Source organism: Penicillium coprophilum, assembly GCF_028826855.1.
Source record: "Penicillium coprophilum strain IBT 35676 chromosome Unknown utg000006l_segment0_segment0, whole genome shotgun sequence".
Lineage (NCBI taxonomy): Eukaryota > Fungi > Ascomycota > Eurotiomycetes > Eurotiales > Aspergillaceae > Penicillium > Penicillium coprophilum.
Window position 1 is genome coordinate 349,562 of NW_026622725.1, and position 19,372 is coordinate 368,933.

Sequence of the window (19,372 nt, forward strand, 5' to 3'; positions counted from 1 at the left end):
TCAAAAAATCTACTCATCAGCATCGGACTTGTCATCCGACTTTTCCTCCTCAAGCTCCTCCTCCTCCTCCTCGAAAGTAGTAGGAGGAACGCTGTACAGACGCAGGACAGACTTGTTAGGGTCCTTGATGAGAACGTACTTCTTAAGCTTATCAGCGGGCTCGTCGGAGTCAAGAGCACGGATACGGTCAACGATAGTACGGACAATACCCCAACCGTTACCGAGGTTAAGGTTCATCTGGCTAGCGAACTCGCGGGGCTTGTAGCCAGCAACGCCGAGAACGACGTGAGCAGCAGGAGAGCGGGGGGTTGACACGGGAGACGAAGCCGAGCTTCATGCCGTCGGCCTTGGCAAGGATAGCCTGGGTGGTCCAGCGGGCGAGCTTGGCGCTGTTGTTCTTCATCTCGGTAGCGAGGACGGCACCACGCTGGGAGTTGAGCTTGCTGCGCCAGTCGAGGGCACCGCCGGAGCCCTGGGCCTTGGGGTCGAACTCGTTCAGGGCCTTGATAATGAGCTGCTGGTCCTCGGAACCGGTGGGGCCGCCCTTCATGACGGCGTCGACCTCGGTACGGACGATCATGGAGACGGGCTCCTCGTCGCGCTCGAGGGAAATGTCGAAGCGACGGTACTTGTAACCCTTGGAGGCGAGGGGCTCGGTCTCCTCGGTCTCGTCGTAGAAGGGGTTGGGCTTGGCGAAGGAGACCTTGGACTTGTCGGACTCGATCAGAGTCTGCAGGGCGAAGTTGTGGTTGATGATGGTGGCCTCCATGGCGAGGGCGGTGGGGGTGTTAATCTGGTCCTGCTTGCCGGCGGCCTCGGCGGCCTCGAGGGGCGCATCGATGGCGTTCTCGTTGACGCTGACCATGTCGAAGGAAGCACCGTCGCGCTTGTCGAAGTAGATCTTGTCGCCCTGGTGGACGATGACGATATCCCACGAGTAGACACTGCGGGTGGCGCACATCAGCATGGATAGGATATCAGAGGTGGCGAAGACGGTAGCGGCGTTCTTCTCGGAGAGCTCGTTGATGACGGGATCCTGGGAGGTGGTAACGTTGTAGGCAGCACGGTCGAGGGCTTGCATTCTGCGTTCGGCGTTCTTGACGGGGGGCTTGTCGTAAGACTTGTCGTAGTAGTGGAGGAAACCGTAGGTCTCGAGGTCCTCGCCCTCGGGGGCATCGAGGTTCAGCTTAGAAAGACGGGTGAAGTCAACCTCCTCGAGCATAGTCCAGTCAGGACGAATGTTGACAGAGGCCTCACGGATGCGCTGGGGCTTGTCGTAATCTCTCCAGCCGAAGCGGCGGCCACCACGGCCACCACGAGCACCACCACGGTCGCTGAACTGGTAACCACTCTGCTGGCCGCGACCAACATTAGGACCAGCACGCTGGAAGCCACCACGTCCACCGCGCTGGTTGGCAGCACCGCGCTGACCACCACGGCCACGGAAAACGGTGCCACCGCCACGGCCGAAGCCGCGCTTCTGGACACGGGTGTTATCAACGACAGAGAAGGAGGACTCGTCCTCGGCGGCTGCGACAGTGAAGAGGTTGGAGGAGCCGGCGCCGTACACCTGCTGGTCTATTTAGAGTGTTAGCCATTGCTCTTCGACTGAAAGAGCAGTTTGGTGAAGAGAGAGAAAATGCAAAAGTGAAAACATACCTCTGAAACCACGGTTGTACTGGGGACGCTGGTTTTGACGCTCCTTGGTCTCAGCAGTCCAGTCGGCCATGCGGCCAAGCTTGTCGCCCTTGGAGAAAGGAGCGTATGGCACACCGGAAAGCATGTTATTATCGGCAGAGGTGGAGGGGCCCCAGGTGTCCTCCGAAGGGAGGGAAGCCACCAGGTCGGCGAGAGAAGTGGAAGGCATCTTTGAAATGATCTATGGGCAATTTGCGCTGGGCAACTGCTCAAAAATCAAAAAGGTAGAGGGGTGGTTGATTGATAACCCCGGGGAATGTGGTGTGGATTAATTGAGGCGGGAAGTTTTTTGTGTCGCGAGGGTGTGGCGGTGTGAACAAAAAAACGTACCGCCACAGATACACCGCCACATGTTTCCATATCAGCCCTGGTCACTTTTCATCTTCATGATGACCATTCAATATAAGCCATTGCCTGAATTCAGCGAGGTTTCAGAAAGGCATTGCAGGTTCATGAGGAATTCAATGGCGAACAGTTATCCACCATGTCCTGAGTCCAGAGCTAACCACCAGAATGTCTTATCCTTTCTACTTTCCCGGCACAGCATCAAATCGATCATTATTGACAACCATCAAATTCTCCGAGAGCGCTAAAAAAGATGATTCCAGATGTTGACATCAATTTCCAGGTGATAAACTGAGCCAAGGCACAGCATTGATATCTGCTTCCAATTCTTGATTCAATACGTTCACGTAACTCGTTCAGACACACTTATCAAGATCATCATGGGCCATGACGTTAATCAGGGGAAGCCGACATGTACCAAAATTCAAGTGATCCAATGAAGAGCGAAGGTCATTCAGATTGCCTGCACCCAGATCGAAGGTTACCAAGGCCTTGGGATTATCATACTGTCTATCTCCATGGTGCGTGCAAATGAGTTCGACATCGTGCAATCAACGGTGCTCGTCTTATCTCCAATGTCTTCCTGTGCTCAGGATCGAATCCGGATCTACCGCAGTATGCGCTCGAACGGGAGAGAAATCGACAAATCACAAACCAACTGTGTAAAATTTCAACGAATTACACTGTGGAGAACATGATTTGCTTTTTATTATGTATCAATTGAGTACTGCGGCTGGTTGATAGTGTTGATCGGAGGAATAATGGGCTCTGCCAGTTCCTTACAGTGGATCGTCATCTTGGCAATTCTGATTCGATGCCACAGGGCAGATCATCCCGGAAACCGGGTCCACAGATAAGGAAAACACCCCCATCCGGAGAGATGGAGAGGGAATAACCGGGGCCCCAGGGGCTATATGCTTTACAAATTGACTTGGCATTTCTCTGGGGCCAGTGACTCAAGGCCTTCCAATCAATGATAATGATATTGAGCATAAAGCGTGAGCGATCGACAGCCAAGACAACTCGCTTGGAACCCATGCGGATCATAGATGCGCATATTACGAACCGTGTCCAATTCAGTCCTAGGAACCGTTCGCTTTTTCAGCGCCTCCATACCTCTGATCTAGGTCGAAGCATCTCAATTGGCTTCTTATGTCAGGGCCAAACGCTATCTAGAGTTTCGCAGATCTCCTTGATGGGAACTATTGGGAGAGTCATGTCTACGATTCACGAATGGATGTTTCCACAATTCGACACCGGTGATAAGCGTGCTCAATTTTTGGATGTGGAGGATGTACCAGAAGGAAGTGATGCCTTGGGTGCCTTGTCACGAAAGCTATATAAGGATCAGGATATCCCACGGACTCTAGATATCATTCACAATCGCAATCCCTTCTTCATCACAACAAAAACTACCTCTCTCTTCTTCGAACGACCACCTCGTGAAATTCCACTAAAATGAGACTCTCTATCCTTTCCGTCTTTTCTTTGGTCGGCGCCGGCATTGTGTCTGCCCTCCCCCAAGAGTCCAACCTCTCCGTGAAGCGCTCGGATTCCACCGAGAGCAGCAAGCCTGATACCTCGGAGTGTGTCGGTCCCCTCCTCTGCTGTGGGACTCTCACCACTCCTCTCGACCCCATTGTCGACCCCCCTCTTGTTGGCTCTCGGCATTGACGCTGCCAACATCGTTGGATCTATTGGTCTTTTATGTATGTTCGGACTCTGTGGGATTTACAGGGAAACTCTTCTAACGTCTTTCACAGGCCACGGGTACGAAAAGTCCAGCTGTGATACCAAGCCCCAATGCTGCACCGAGGCCAACCTCCTTGTAAGTGATGCTCTTTAACGCAGACTCTTCAGTCGAGATTCCACAGCTGACTCATATCTAGGGTGGCACTCTTGCTCTCGGATGCTCGGATCTGAAGAAATAGGTCTAGCTCTGGGACTGTCGACAGATACTCCGTATACATAATGAGGTGTGTCCTAGACTTGATGAATTTTGTTGCATACACCGTGGAGTATAAGATCAGAGTCAAAATCCATGGAAGGATTGCCCCGCATGTTCAGCCCTGTTGAGACAATGGAAGCCTGATCTGCCCGGTCTCAAGCGAGATAAGTTGGCTTCTTTCTGTAGAACACAACCTCTCTTTACATTGATTCTCCCCCGTATCTCAATATCTCCCTAAACAAAGTATACAATTCCGTCATGGCTGTCCAATATTCCCTCTTCCAGAATCTTCCACTCGAGTTGCTGGAGATGATATTCCAGCATCTGGTCCGATCACCATATTCCCTTCATAATCTTGCGTTGACTTGCCGCAGAATCTATGATATTACAATTCCCGCACTCTATTCTTCGATTTGTTTGACGGATCCAGTCAGGTGTGAGCAGCTTGCAAGCACTATGCAGCAAAGCGCTTGGTTATCCTCTCTTGTCCAAGAGATACAGGTACACTTCCATAATGCCCGAACGGATCAAATTCACGAGGCTCTTCTCGATGGCATTTTCGAAATGCATAGTCTGAAAAGCTTGAGCGTGCGGAGCGTGCCGCTCAAAGGTATTCTGGACTCGACAAGCCACAGGTTGCTCAATATGCTTGCTAAGAATGACAACATTGAGACTGAGTCCCGTACTCAATATACGGGTCAAAGACTACGATCTTGTAAGTCATAGCATACGACGGAAGAGAGCAAGGGTCTAATGTTCTCCAGTATATCTCGGGGAAGCCTTCAGAATCCATGCTGATGAGCCTTCGTGGTTACTCGGTCCCAACGAGATTGTTTTCTACATGGAAGAGCTTGAGAAGCTCCACATCCAAGGCGCTAGAATCAGACCCTTGCATCGAGCGACCTTTGGCCCAAGATTTCCGACCAAGAAAACAGCTCTCAAAGACCTAGCCTTGCTCAACTGTGATGTCTCGCCAGATACATTTGCAGAGATTCTCGCCTTCCCCAAGGGCCTTACCCACCTCACAATGAAAGGCCGATGGCTACGCACGAATGGGCCATTTGAGTGCAGTCTTAATACAAGTGATTACATCAAAGAAATCCAACGAAGCAGCTCAGCAGGTGTGGTATATCTTGATCTCGACATTTGGAATCCAGATGACCCCCCAGATGACCCCCCAGATTTTCATCACTTGGAGGGTTTGAAACACCTTACCCTCTCTATAGAGTTCTACCGGTGCTATATTGTACACTCGGGCGTGCCAATTCTTTCTCGGTTTCTTCCTTTCAGTTTGGAGACTCTCATATTGGATGGATACAACTCAATGGATGAGGTATTCAATCTCTCGGTCAACAAGATAAAGGAAGGGCGGTTTCCAAAGTTGCGTACGATTCAATTTAGGGGGTCTTCTACTGGGGCCAATGTAGGGAGGGAACAGACAGGCATAGAGCTTGAGGTTGAAGAGCTTCGAAAATTGGGGGCGGAATTTTCTCTTCTCTTATCTTCTCCGTCTACCATGCCGGAGAACGAGAATTGGCCATGTGGATGGATCTATCATCGTGCGGCTGAATAGATATCGGATGAGTGGTGAACATAAACCGCTCATATCCAGAGCCCCTCTTCGATCTTTTCTTAGGCAACAACTTTCCTCAGCCACCCCGAATCCCGAATTCTCCCACATCTATCGACTTGAATTTGGTCAAATCCAGGAAATTATATCTCACTCGAGGTACAGAATCCAGAACTATGGATAATGACAATGCCTCAAGTCCCTTTAATGGGGATGGCAACACCATCACTCGAAGTTGCCTCAACAACTGCACAATTGATAATTCCCATGTAAAAAGATCCACACTCAGCGACTGTGTGGTATCAAAGGTTGAAGACCTGAGCCGGATCACAGCTCAAAAATCTCAATTCCATGAAGCGGCCACTGTCGAGCGCAGCGATATCACAGAAAGCACTGTACAAACACAAAGTTCGATAAGCCGATCTACAATTACACAGTCGCTCATCCAGGACAAAGCCACGGTAAAGCGCAGTACCGTGACTGGAACGACAGTCTCAAACAGTCAACTCGAGAGAGCTACCGTGACAAATTGCGTTATCACAGAATGCACTATCGAGCGGAGTGACTTCCAAGGATTGGTTCTCAAGTATGGTATTTGGAAGCGAAACAAGTTGATTGGGAAGGTCGGGGATCATGATCCTGTCTTTATCAGGAATCATGGCTCACGGGCCGGGGTGAGTTAATTACATGTGCGTCATTAACACGAGGCTGTATCAACTGACGATCTGCAATAGAAATCTACATCTGTGCTCCTTGGATCTACCATTCCTGGATTAGATCCCAAAAATCACACTCGACAGGGTGATCCTCCTCCTGGCTACGATGATGACTCGTATACTAGTGGGGATAGTGGAGTTGATTGTGGTCATTTGCCTCCGCCATACAAGCCCTAACATGATGTGGAGTGGCTTGCCTTGATCCGATCAGGCATTCTCTCTGTTATCTTAATATCCATGACCTGCGGTGGTACCTTTTCTAGTAAAAGTGATCAACTATGAAGAATATCATGTGGATTTTCAAAGCAGGAGAATGGGTGAATAGGCTTTGAACTGCTAGGGCCAGCTGGGCAATAAATGTGACGATAAACGTAGGGCCCAGGGTCCCTGGTAAGGAAATCGGGAAAGTCAGGCAATCGAGGATTCAAATTCTAGATATGCAGCTAAAGGGTCATATAAAAAGCCATCTGGAAAGATGCCTGAACAAATGTTATATGGGTGGGAAAATGCTTTGCCTGCTTACATGACTATCAGGTACCCCTTTTCCACCTTTGAGATCCTCGCATATCTTTGTCTTTATTTGTGGCCACTAGCAGCAAAGGACTTCCGACCCTCAAGCTCTAGCCTCGGATCAACCCGAAATCCTCTTTCTCATTGCTTGCTAACAGACTGGGCTGATTATTTGCTAGGCCTCAGGGTACAGATACCACGCTTGTCGTGGTCCGATCAATCAAGCCTGTTCTTCCTTCTCCTCCCCCACAGTCAATAGCTGTAGCAAGCCGAAGTGACTCGGCCTCGCCTAGATTCTCTCTTTCGGCTCGTCGCCCAGGTCCCATCTGGCCATCACCTAGCTATACCCGCAAGCCGACCGTCATTCTTGAAATCGCGGGGTCGAAATCACAAGTCAAATTCGTATCGCTATACGACAGCAACATCATGTTCAACTCGACGATCAGGGGAAACTCTCTTTCTCATCACTCCTGCAACTAATAGGGATCATACCAGCGCAAACCATTTACCCCATTTCCAGGCCACCCAATCCTCCCTCATCCTCCCACTGGTCTTGAGCCAGTCCAAGCCCGACTACGTATCCTCTCTACCATCTCCACGGACAACAGTGAGCTTTTGTATGGCTTTCCCAAAACCCTGAGCAATGTAGAAGTGCAGACGTGTGTCCGCTGCAAAACCTCTGTGGATCGCTGTTGTTTAAGGCTCAAATTCTTTCTCACTTACACCGACACGAAGGCGTTTCGAGGAGCGCCGGCTGCGTGAAAGGAGATGGGAGCCGGCTGCTGGGACTTAGAACTGCAATAGCACCAGCAAATGTTTGTCGCAACAGAGCACCGAGTTCCCTAGCCAAAATTTATAGGTCAAAGCGGGGCAACATTAAAACCATGTGTTTCGATGGACGTCGCTTTTATGCAATATGGGGCAATTCCTACTTGATCGACTCGTTCCGCATCCTCAGGCCCAACAGATCTGTCAAGACCCACGCCTTTGGCACCCAACTTCCAAGAATTGAACCTCCGATCGTGAAGTGCGTCCGGGAGGACTTATAGAGTACCCAATTTCGACAATAAACATTGTATTTGACGCCGTTGTGCGAGAAAGCCTATGGCTAATCAAGACACTCGAATAGGTCGAAGTGAAGCAGAAGCTTCTAGTGGTATTGTACAACTACAGTGACAAGGCAGCGCCAATAATGAGATTCTATACCCACGCCAAGGGTGAGAAATGAGTAAAAAGGCTCTATCATTTTGTCAGAGAAGCTGTCCAAAACGGAATTGTACGTCTGAAATTGACTTCAAGTACCAAGAACGTTATATACACCTTGACAAAACCACTCGCAACGGTCGAGTATTAAGCTCATAATCGCAGTCTTATGGAGAAATATTGATTCATTCCAAAGCTAGAAGAGATATATTCACACACTTCAGACCAATCCACTTTGATGAAACTCTGGAATCCACAAACGAGCGGGAAAAAAAAAGAGAGAAATGATGGGTAATGACATGCTAAAACTTGTGAATCCGGTCCGCGGCATAACCAAGTTCTTGTAGGACTCCATTCTGGCTTGAAGTCCAACCTTTACTTCCAAAAATAGCCGCTTCCATAGCGGGAGGCCCGCAAAGAAAGACTTTGGTAGTCTTGCTATCTCTTGGGCCCATCAATTCTTTCTCTAACAACTCCTTTGTGATCTTCCCCTTGGCGAACGGTGAACCCTCTACTGGGTCTGAGACTGTATAAACAACTTGAAGACGATCGGGAAACTTCTGTTCGAACGCGTCGAGCTCTTTCTTCATGACGAGATCTTTGTCGGTGTTGACTCCGAAAATCAATTTTATCTTGCTTTTTTCGTCGGGGTTGTTCAGCATCCCTTGGATCAGTTGATACATGGGAGTAATACCGGCACCACCAGCGATAAGATTGACATGTTCGAATTCATTTGTTTTCCATCTGTAACCCGACATAGGTCCTCGGATCTTCAGTGTGTCACCAGGCTGGAGCGAGTGCAAATATCCGCTTGCTCTGCCATTGGGATATTTTTTGACCAGCAGCTCAATGTACCCCGGCTCATCTGCACATGCATGTTAGAACAAAGATTATTCATTTCGCTCGGGGATTGGGACCATGCTCTGACCAAAATTGTTGATTGGTGTATATGGCCTGATTACGGGAAACCAGGCGTCTTGCGGCTTATGGAAAGTGAGAATGAATGCTGAAATTGATCTTAGCTGTTGTGTATCCTTTTTACTTGTCGTCTGTGAAGAAAGCAATGAGCTTACAAGCCAATGACAGGCCAGCATTTGATACTGGGTCTGGCAATTGAAAGCGCAGACGTTTGGTGTTGTCGTTCACTTCTTGGGAACTTTCTAGGCGCAGTGTTTGGAAGCCCATTCTCCCCCGGGGCCAACACGACCTCTCCGACCCTCACATGGCTTTGGAGACTCTGGAAAGGCTTCATCGCGGAATGAGGCTCTTCGAGCTGCGCATAGTCCAATCACGCCAACCACAGCGACTGCGACGGCAGTCTTTCGAGGAAATGGGCGTAATCCGGACATGATTGTATCTTGAATGGGAAATGAAAGAGGAAAGAAGGAAATGGAGTTAGGAGGAATAAATTTGAGACCGTATGATCTTACATAGTATTTGTGACAAGCATCCCTGCAACTTTATGGCCTGTTGAGGCTATTATTACCATTATTATATTCCAACGCGCTGAGGATCAGCGTTGGATTTATATGCACGGCAGCTCCTTATTGGACAGGCTAGCTCATCGGTGCCCACTCGATAGTACTCGGTACTTACCACGGGCTTTGCAAAGATCGACTAAACCCGACGGTCACCTCAATCTTGAATGACTTGATTCTTCGTTTATTCCTTATTGGCCATTACTCACGGATTATCCATACCCATCTCAGCCCCTACCCGCGTCACGATTTATACCGTATTGGACTTCATCTAATGAGTCATTGTCAAATACTATAAACTTTAATAGCGCGGTACATATATAATATAACTTGATGTATACCCATTTCCTTTCATTTATTATCCAGCACATCTTTGACGTTTGTCTATCTTTATGTGACGGAGGCTTCCCACTTAAACTAAAGCCGATCTCTAGTTTAATTGTATACTCCATCACTATCGTTACCCGAATTGAATTTTCTCTAGCCTCACATTTGGGCTTACCTCCAGTTCGCTATCTAACATTCACTCAAATGATCGAGCTTCGACAAATTGGTCCCGACGAATGGGAGATATGGAAACATCAAAGATTGGCGGCACTTAAGATAGCACCCTACGCTTTCTCATCAAAGCTCGCAGACTGGGAGAACGCCCCTGAGCAACGGTGGCGCGACCGGCTTAGCATGCCCGGTGGCTACCAAGTAGTTGCTTCTCTCCAAGACACGATAGTGGGCATGGCTGGGGGGATTCTACTCTCTGAGTCTGAGGCTGCAGAGCTTGTATCTATGTGGGTAACTCCCTCTGCGCGGGGTCGTGGTGTTGGGGATACTCTAGTGGCTGCTATTGAGGAATGGGCCTACGGCATTGGTGTCACCACTCTCAAACTCTCTGTGGTAGAGACTAATTTTGCAGCACGCAAGCTATACTTCCGGAATGGTTTTGTTGACGTTGAGCTTGGAAGTAGTGATATTGAGATCGATGATATGTGCCGTGAACGCCTTATGGTAAAGCAAAAGCAATAGGTTAAGCCTAGAGTCTGCCCGATATCATGTGCAAAAAGCCAAAAGGATGAGTATCAAGAGTATATAGCAAGCAATTTGAACGCAACATTTAATTATCTCGCAATCATCGCTAGATCGGAGTCCTACTGGTGTAGGAATGGTCGGATTCAGTCGGGTTTTGTCGGACTTTGTCGGGCTTTGCGCAACACAGATTACAGCCTGTCACTGAATGGATGACATCGACGAACGTGATGTCAAAAGGATATTCCTGATCCCTATCACGACCTCATAGAGAACGTGGTCCTCTAGTTTGTCCCTATACTTCCTATATATTATTTTGTTGCTACCGTTACCACTGTCCTTATTGATAGCTTTACCATTCACATCTAATCCATGTCGACATGGATTGCCCCAACCACCCACCCATTGCGTGATGAATTTTACAACACCATAGAAAAGAAGCCAATTCCAAAATCAGCCTCTTAAACAGCCAATTTACTCGTAAGGGTCAAATATTCCACGCAGTTCCCCCTGTCGGTCTGTCCAGAAGGCACATAAGCCCGGGCGAACAAAAGCAGGATTCGTCTCGGAAAACATATCGACCGTGCAATCAAACACGACAAACCAGGCATCAATTTTGAATGCAGTACAAACATGCATAAGCGGTTTAGATAGCTCGATGTGCTGGTGAACAAAACCAGGGTGGCCCACATCTACTCTTGACATGGATGTAGCCAACTCGGCATTCTTTCCGGGCCACGCCCTACGGCCCTACGCCACATCGTCTGGGACTTGTCCCATTCCTATCTTCACTTACTCTGCAGTATGGTCAAATATTAGATTTCCCCAATTTGGAGACCCCAAACTCGAAAGTCCGTGCAACAGACTGTGGTTGATCTACAGAAAAGAGATCGCGGTATAAGATTTGCGCACAGTAAAGACATTCTAGATTAGTTTAATCAATCTTCAACTATCTAAGGATGAAATCCGAAATGAAAAAAAATATATATCACAGCTTTGATCTTTTTCGCAGAGTACCAATATGCCGTTCCCATTGTTTGTCGAGCCTAACCTGCTCGTCAGGCGAAACTTGCTCCCAGGCCTTTCGGAATTTCGAAGTTCGCTTTTCCCAAGCAGATACCGCAGAGGCAATGAAATCAGCACTGGCTTTTGCACTTTCATGGACGAGCTCCATAGGAACCAAATGGCCGCATGGAAGAACAATTTCCTGCACTCGACCGCGAGATGCACCACCGCTACCTCCCACACCTGTGCCAGTTATTTGGAGTTTTGCTTTGCGATGAGCTGGGGGTACAAGATCTGACTTTTCACCAGTCAGATAAAGAGTACTGGGCCTTAGCTCTGGCAAGCGGTGAAATATTCGTGAGGGTTCGGGGCGATAGAGAGGGTATTCTTCGATGTCTTCCGGATACATCTCCTCGGCGGGATTCCCACACGCAATACCGGTTCTCTCGTCAATATATGACGGTCGCACGAAGGTGAAAACCTCCTGCGCTTTGGGTGTAGTCAATGTGACAGCAGGTGGTGTCGTGTTGCTTGGAGTGGGATATAACCTTGTGGGAAGATCTCGGAGTCCGAACTCGAGCCATTTTTGCAAAACACGCGGATCCCATGCTTGATAGAAAGGATTTGATCGGAATTTCTCTGCGGCTTGTTCGCGAGAATCCCAAAGGTCACGTCTATATGTGGATGGGAGAGCGTATTTGCGGCCAGGATTATCTAACTGGATCACTGGTTCCATGAGTATCAGACCTTCGAAAAGAGACGGGTGCATCAAGGAAAGATGCGCTCTGAGCCGTGTTAACTAAAGAAGATTCTATGAGCATCAAGGAAAACTTACAGTTGCATCCCGCCCATACTGTGTCCCACGCCGATGACCGGCTGAACAATCTCGAATTCGTTCAGCAGGTAAAGCAAATCCCGTCCGTGATCATTCCAACTCGCTAACCGATGTCAGTCCCGATCCCATTGAATGCGCATTTCAAAAACTCACGGTCGTTTCCAAGAATCGACTCGTTCATAACACCACTCTGGCCCTGTTGAGCAACATCCGCGATCCAAATAGATCGGATACTTTGGTTCTGGCTCCGCAATTCCTCGTAGATCTCATCCCAAAGAGGTTCGTATAGCTCCTGTACCCTAGTTCAGCTAATGGTCAACCAAATGATAATGTGCAGTGGATGATACCTTGGAGAATCCATTGGCATGCGCTCCAATAATTGTCACATCCCCTTCTTGTGGAGATGGATTGTCGAGTGGAATATATTGCTTCACGGCAATCCTAATGTCGCGTTCATGTCCTGCTTTAACGGCACCCGGGCGCTCTCGTATATTCTGACCCCGAGTTACGTGTTCAATGACCCGGAAATGTGACATTTTTCTGACGAACGTAGGCCGATATTGATTGATCGAGGAAATTCGTTGAGATAAACACAGCGTAGGAGGGATGGGATTGATTGAGAACAACCGAGATGCGCTTTGCACTCGATGGCCATAACGAGCTATATACATATTTATGTATGTATTTCCAAACACAATTCAGAAAATGAACGAATTGATTCTGCCGAGGCTCTTGTCGAGGTCCGTTAGGAATCGATTTCCCCAATTTCCCCGATTTCCCCGATTCTCTTCCCCGATTTTATCAAGGCCGTGAAATTGACACAGGGACTCGACCAACCCTTGATTTTGACTGGCAGAAAATCAGCAATCGAACTAGGCACAACCGGGGCCGCCCTCGCCCCCGGACCTGGGTCCTCCAAGGCTGGGTATCAATATCGATCTATTAACATGTAAAATAAATGTTGTATCACTACAAGAACTAATACTAAACACCGCGTAATGCGCAAGTCTTAGGTGTTTCATATAGCCTTGGGAAACCTCTTCGGCTGGGTAACTAGATTGGGGTTGACAATGGAGGATGTTTAACTTTTTGTCCCTTTTTATATGTCGAATCGGATACATTGCAGCGGCTTGTACAAAGCGCATAGCGCTCAGGGCCGTGTACACCCATTTGATGCCTCAATGACTGAATTGAGCCTGAACCTAGACCCCTTTTCACCTTTCCGAACGATATATTCTCAGTTCACGACGGAACGAATAGATCCGGTCAACCCACGAAGCGAGGTTTTCTACATAATATCAATTTATTGATCACCACATTTTGAGGTGGTTGATTATAGTATATTAACCTACGTGTTGACTATAGGACCGCAATATACATTATTATAGTTCCTAGCTTCATTTCCTACGTCAAAACCTAGGATCTCTGACTTTCTTCTGGCTCTTCTCTCAGCTTAAATTCAGTCATTTCATCGACAAAAAAATACGTCGCCCACTATAAAGCCTGCAGCAGAAATGCTAGAGGGATCCTTGCTGGAATTTGATGATCTAATTCTTAAGGCTGGACGAAAATGAGTGCATGCGACTCAGCGCTATATGCCCCTTCGTAGCTAAGCAAAGAAGCCGCAACTGGAACCCGGGGGATCAATGAATGTAGGCTCTCTGAAAACAGTTCTACGGATTTCCATTTCATATACAAATCGGCTGTTTGTGGGCCATAAGTTCTTCTATCTTGCTCAACTCAAGAGAATTCCAAGGAACGACCCAAGTTCACTATTTCACCATATCACCATATCACCATATCACCATATATATGATCCTTGTTTGTCTTTGCTTATTCTGATGTGCCCCGCAGTAAGCTGCTGACCTTGCATGAGAAAAGATTATTAAGCATTTAAATTATGCATAGTAATAACCCCTGACCACTCATGGGAGGAGAGATCTATAGCCCTTGGTTTTTGATGTCGAACACTCCAATCTTTTACCAAGACTACGAATACTAACATGACCTCGGCATGACCGTGCATCTACTAGCAAGCGATGTTGATTAGACAAGTCTTCTTTTCAAATTTATCATTGTCATGTTCGAGGGAATGGTATAAGTATTTGACGTGGTTCGTGTACTTCTCTCTTTTAGGAAACTTCGCTCCTGCCATAACTCAATCTCGCCTTTACCAATTAAATTGGTATTTCACCTCGACTGGTTTTGCATCACACCATGGCCTCTACTGTTGTCCTCATTACTGGCGCCAACCGTGGCATCGGCAAAGGTATCTTGGAATTATACCTGAAGAAGCCCAACCACCTCGTGATCGCGGCAAACCGTGACCCAACCCACCCAAGCTCCAATGCATTGGTTGAACTTCCCAAGGCTGAAGGCACTACGTTGGAGATCATCAAAATCGATGCTCTCTCCCCCACTGACCCAGCTGCGGCCGTGAAAGCATTGGCTGTGAAGGGAATCACCCACATCGACGTTTTGGTCGCCAACGCCGCTATCGCTCTTTCTTGGCCAAAGGTATCGGACGTCAAAGTCGAGGAAATCCAGGAACACATTGACGTCAATGTGTATGGCTTCGTTCATCTTTACCAGGCTTTCAGATCCCTCCTCAAGGAGGCTCGGGCTCCCAGTTGGGTGACAATCGGATCTAGCTCGGCATTCTTGACGGTAGGCCCCATCAGTATCATTGTTATAGCTTGAAATAGGTGCTAATATTATCCATAGTAAGTATCCAGTCGATACAATTCCACTTGTCCTCTGCAGATGGCACTTAGATCCGGGGCCCAAGTATACTGACCATGCATAGCAACTTTGTCCCCATGCAAAATGCTGCATACGCTCCTTCTAAAGCTATCCAACACTGGTATACCAAGGCAATCTCCGTTGAGGATCCTTGGCTGAACGCCTTCCCCGTGGACCCAGGGTAAGTCTCACATCCCAAAAAGCCCCGAGTGCTGTTATGTGGTTGGCTAACCTTGATATCAAAATAGCTGGGTTCAGACTGATCTTGGTAACCGAGGTGCCCACGCTATCGGAGTTGAAAAAGCCGCCATTACCGTGGAAGACAGTACTACGGGCATAGTTAGGATCATTGACGCATCTACGCTACAAACTCACAGCGGAAAGCTGTTCAAGTTTGATGGCAATGAGGAGCCTTGGTAGATACTGTCCAGCCACTCTACTGAGGTTAGACTCTCAAGAGTAGCGACAATAGAATGCCCGGTTGCACAGCCCCCGTTCGAACACCTGTAGTTTTGGTTTCGAGAGCTGGTAACGTATCGAAAACTTGTCATTCTTATTATTGATGCTGTTCTTATTCCTTTGAATTGCGAAAGCCCCTTGAACTCCTCATCTTCAAACATTCTAAGCAAATTTTACTGACGGTGCCAGACTCCATCACGCTTTATCGGTGTCGATCCATCAGCGGCACGACCATGCCTGTATACGGACATTTCTGTGCTTTGGCATCGATATCCGCGCCTTCCTGGAGAAGCATCAAGATTCCAGCCTCAAAAGCTCTATCTACGGACATATGCAATGGGGTCCACCCAGCCTTGTCGTACGCATCAAGATCCAACCAGCATTCGTACTTGGCACGATGGTCAAGCAATTGCCGCAGTATCCCGAGCCGCCGATGCAACACCGCCCAGTGCAATGCAGAGCGACCATCACAATCATACACGCCTATGCGAGCACCGTGGGAAAGTAGTAACCTCACTACAGATTCATGATTTTCAATGATGGCGTGGATCAAGGGCGTGCGACCGTCGCTATCTTGCTTGTTTGCATCCATGTTACCTCGGAGCAAAAGTACACGAACGATATTCTCATGGCCCTTCTGCGCGGCGATGTGAAGTGTGCCAATCCAGCCCTTGTCATGTCTGGCCGACGTGATGAGTTCCAACACTGTATCGTCGTTGTATGATTTCGGTAGCTGGGGGCCCGGATTTTCCGGGCGAATATCAGAATCGGATGTTCTGCGATGTAATGGCGGGTTATTGTTATCCCCGAATCGAGACAGTGGGCTTGAATGAGTGCTTGTTGTGGCGTTGGAGGGTGTCTTGTGTAAAGCAAAGTCAGGGGGTTGCTGTGGGTAAAATCCGTCCCTATCATGTTCGATTGGACAGGCAGGGGGTCGGACACAAGGAAGGAGAAATCATCGTTGGTTTGGTACAGGAACTGGTCGATCGCATCGAGATCGAAGTTGTTACTCGGCCCTGACTCTGTGCTAGCGATGGGAATGTGATTTGGAGAATTTTCTGCGAGTCTGGGAAGCGCATTTGCGAATGAAGGCAAGGAGCTAAGTACAAGATTTCCATTATTTTTCTCGCTGGAGGCTGATTGTGATGACGCTCTGAAGTTTCCACTCGGTTCTTGAGGGGTCTCTAGCACCGCATTGTGTGCCACCTTCCGCTTCTTCTCTACATCATGATTTCGATCAGCAGGACGGTCGATACGGGATGCTGCACCATGCCCACTCACCGCGGAATTTGCGCTGAGCTAGGCGATTTTGGGTACGTCGCCTCTCGGCCGTGTCGGTCATGAACTGAGTATTGACATCCATCGCCTCTCAAAGCAGTATCAGCAATAAAAGAATCGTTGAACTCAGGGCGATTTCGCGTGGAATGGAAGGTAGAACCCCCGCTGAGCCCCGTCAGTCAAGTTGACAGCCGGCCGCACAACAGTAGGCTAACCTATTGAGCTCTTGGGCCAATCACCCTTGTCAAAAAAGGGCCCCCATTCGTCTTGGCTAAGATTGCGTCGCAACATAGACCACACGCCATCGAGTTCCCACTAAAATCTTACTCATTATGATTTGATTCATGGGCGTCCAATGGAATCCAATGGTGACTGTTTTCGAGATTCCACTGAGGGGGTCGAATAGGGGCATAAGTGGGCTGGTGCGTGGGCTTGGTGGGTTCGGCCCGTGGCCGTACACTAATACGCCCTAATTCGAAGTAGATATCCTCGAGATACGCCCCCTCTGTTCTGGACTTGATATATCCGGCAGGGACAGTGGGATGAAACTGAATGACTAAGGAGGACTGAGCTCGTTATCTGGACGTATCATTTGGGAGAATGATTATCCTCCTGGGACAGATTTTCTAGTACGCTTTATCATATTACCAGCAACATCATCGAGACCTATGGATTATAAACATGGGCATGGTCCGCTTGCGAGGCAATCTAACTGCTAGGACCAGCGACAACAAATTGTTTCTCAGTCTTCAGGTTATTGAGCATGTCCTCACTAAGATTGAGTGTATCTGCAATAATTTGTTTTGGCGTGGACGCGATCCATTGGCCAAGAGCCATATCTACCAGTGGTCAGCACCTGAAAACTAGAACATGTGGCGAAGAAAAAAACATACCCGTGAACTCGGGCGCCTGGAGCACCTCCACAAAGACTAGGTCTTCATCACCGGTATTCTCAATATAATGACTATTGGATTTGGGGAAGTAGCCGACATCACCACCGGCATAATCAAACGTAGTTGCAGCGTTCGGGGCAGTGAAGAGCGTTGCCCGGCCCTTGCCTGAAATAAAGAAGGTCCATTCGTCACTGGTTGGATGCCAGTGAATTTCACGCATGCCGCCTGGATGAACGGTAACAACAGCAGCAGAGAAATTTCGGGCAATGGGGAAGGTGAGCGGGTCAACAATCTTAACTGACCCGCCAGCAACCTCGTGAGCCGGCTGCTCGGAAAAGTGATATGAGTAGCTCTGAGCCCGAGGTACAAGGCCAGCAGTTGTCGTCACATTCTGTTTCTCGATATCCGCTGGGGCGGGTGTGCCCTTGAAAATGTATAGTTCATTGTCGGGGATCTTCTCAAATGCTGCTACATCAACTCCAAAATTCTTTGAGAGAACCTCTTTCTGTGTAGAGCGTCAGCAAAGCAGATTTCACTTTTTATGCAAGGTTGGTTTTGCTTTACCGGGGTGTGGAGGAAAACCTCTGTTGCCAGGAATGTGTTATCCTCGCTAAAGTCGCCATCGTCGAACACCAGAAGGAACTCAACTCCATCATCGAGGGCTTGAATTGAATGAGGAACGCCACTGGCGGTCAAATAATCAGCACAGGTCTTTATTTGCGCATATCACACTACTCACGGTGGGAAGTACCACACATCGCCGGCAGCAACGTCGTCAATAAATGTCTCCCCGTTCTCGTTCACAGCCTAGCGCCTTGGTCAGTACTGATTCTAGTAAATTCAAGATAAGTAAGTACCTGAATTCGACACGATCCATTCAGCACTAAGGACCATTCGGCGGCCACGTGCCAGTGAAGCTCACGATAACCGGCAGGTGCCAGGCGCATATCAACACCAGCCATGAGCGTCGCATCTGGCATAACATTTGTGTTCTCTTGGCGAGCCCAGCCAGCTCCATCAATTCCAAATCTTCAAGAAACATGAGTATCTCCAATTCGCGTATTCGGGAAGAAAGGATTACCTGTTATGACTCAATCCTAAGACATGGTAAGCAAATTGAACGTTTCTACACGGAAGCTAGTGGCTTACCCATCGGCCACTGCGCATTGATAGTCTGCCCATGATCAGTCCCAGGAGGTGCCAGTTTATCACTATTGATTTTGTCATAGTAATAATTTCCTGCAACAGAATGTCAGCGAATTCAGTATCCAGTCAACTGCGAGATACTCTTGACGGATTTCATACTCGGGCCAGGATCATCACCACCCGTAGTACCACGAATAGGCTGGGGATTATCTGCTTTCTCAAAATCGAGGTAGGAACCAATTTTGGGATCTTCCTTTTGCCCGGGAAGAAGTGTATACTTGATGTCGGGTGGCGAGTCACTGCCACCATTATTGGATGGTGAATATCCAACTAGTGAGTCGCTTCCTCGAAGACCCGGATTGGGGGTATCCCGGCGGGCAGGGGCACCATGCACGAAGGGTAACACGACAGGAAGTAGAGCAACAAGGAGTCGAAGCTTCATTTTGGTGTTATCGGGGGGAACTGGGAAGAAAATGGGTTGAACTAGAATGAAGAACGTTCTACTATCACGTACCAGGCGCCTTTT

The 19,372-nt window shown here is 48.4% G+C and overlaps 9 protein-coding genes across 9 annotated transcripts; 4 read left to right on the forward strand and 5 right to left on the reverse strand.

The window, feature by feature from the left end:
* Positions 1-9: 9 nt before the first annotated feature.
* Positions 10-1,867, reverse strand: N7500_009150 (eukaryotic translation initiation factor 3 subunit D; the record flags this gene model as incomplete). The annotated part of the gene is made up of 3 exons (XM_056680291.1): positions 10-258; positions 314-1,578; positions 1,660-1,867. The coding sequence occupies 3 exons, from the start codon at positions 1,865-1,867 to the stop codon at positions 10-12; spliced, it is 1,722 nt and encodes a 573-aa protein (XP_056527673.1).
* Positions 1,868-3,501: 1,634 nt separating this feature from the next.
* N7500_009151 (Hydrophobin) lies at positions 3,502-3,974 on the forward strand (the record flags this gene model as incomplete). Its single annotated transcript, XM_056680292.1, has 3 exons — positions 3,502-3,629; positions 3,781-3,871; positions 3,933-3,974. 3 exons carry the CDS (start codon positions 3,502-3,504, stop codon positions 3,972-3,974), a joined length of 261 nt encoding a protein of 86 aa, XP_056527674.1.
* A 662-nt stretch (positions 3,975-4,636) lies between these two features.
* Positions 4,637-6,454, forward strand: N7500_009152 (uncharacterized protein; the record flags this gene model as incomplete). The annotated part of the gene is made up of 4 exons (XM_056680293.1): positions 4,637-4,706; positions 4,756-5,376; positions 5,604-6,235; positions 6,296-6,454. The coding sequence occupies 4 exons, from the start codon at positions 4,637-4,639 to the stop codon at positions 6,452-6,454; spliced, it is 1,482 nt and encodes a 493-aa protein (XP_056527675.1).
* A 1,838-nt stretch (positions 6,455-8,292) lies between these two features.
* Positions 8,293-9,339, reverse strand: N7500_009153 (cytochrome b5 reductase family protein; the record flags this gene model as incomplete). Its single annotated transcript, XM_056680294.1, has 4 exons — positions 8,293-8,855; positions 8,919-8,996; positions 9,064-9,150; positions 9,207-9,339. 4 exons carry the CDS (start codon positions 9,337-9,339, stop codon positions 8,293-8,295), a joined length of 861 nt encoding a protein of 286 aa, XP_056527676.1.
* A 660-nt stretch (positions 9,340-9,999) lies between these two features.
* Positions 10,000-10,488, forward strand: N7500_009154 (GNAT family N-acetyltransferase; the record flags this gene model as incomplete). Its single annotated transcript, XM_056680295.1, has 1 exon — positions 10,000-10,488. The coding sequence occupies one exon, from the start codon at positions 10,000-10,002 to the stop codon at positions 10,486-10,488; it is 489 nt and encodes a 162-aa protein (XP_056527677.1).
* Positions 10,489-11,476: 988 nt separating this feature from the next.
* Positions 11,477-12,864, reverse strand: N7500_009155 (alpha/beta hydrolase; the record flags this gene model as incomplete). Its single annotated transcript, XM_056680296.1, has 4 exons — positions 11,477-12,278; positions 12,329-12,431; positions 12,482-12,620; positions 12,676-12,864. 4 exons carry the CDS (start codon positions 12,862-12,864, stop codon positions 11,477-11,479), a joined length of 1,233 nt encoding a protein of 410 aa, XP_056527678.1.
* A 1,681-nt stretch (positions 12,865-14,545) lies between these two features.
* N7500_009156 (Short-chain dehydrogenase/reductase SDR) lies at positions 14,546-15,490 on the forward strand (the record flags this gene model as incomplete). The annotated part of the gene is made up of 3 exons (XM_056680297.1): positions 14,546-14,895; positions 15,135-15,251; positions 15,319-15,490. 3 exons carry the CDS (start codon positions 14,546-14,548, stop codon positions 15,488-15,490), a joined length of 639 nt encoding a protein of 212 aa, XP_056527679.1.
* A 241-nt stretch (positions 15,491-15,731) lies between these two features.
* N7500_009157 (uncharacterized protein) lies at positions 15,732-16,892 on the reverse strand (the record flags this gene model as incomplete). The annotated part of the gene is made up of 3 exons (XM_056680298.1): positions 15,732-16,434; positions 16,470-16,749; positions 16,811-16,892. The coding sequence occupies 3 exons, from the start codon at positions 16,890-16,892 to the stop codon at positions 15,732-15,734; spliced, it is 1,065 nt and encodes a 354-aa protein (XP_056527680.1).
* Positions 16,893-17,515: 623 nt separating this feature from the next.
* On the reverse strand, positions 17,516-19,306 carry N7500_009158 (putative oxalate decarboxylase; the record flags this gene model as incomplete). Its single annotated transcript, XM_056680299.1, has 8 exons — positions 17,516-17,646; positions 17,701-18,205; positions 18,265-18,385; positions 18,440-18,507; positions 18,558-18,729; positions 18,782-18,797; positions 18,850-18,939; positions 19,006-19,306. Coding segments are annotated over 8 exons (1,404 nt in total), but the record flags the coding sequence as incomplete, so codon positions are not given.
* Positions 19,307-19,372: the final 66 nt, after the last annotated feature.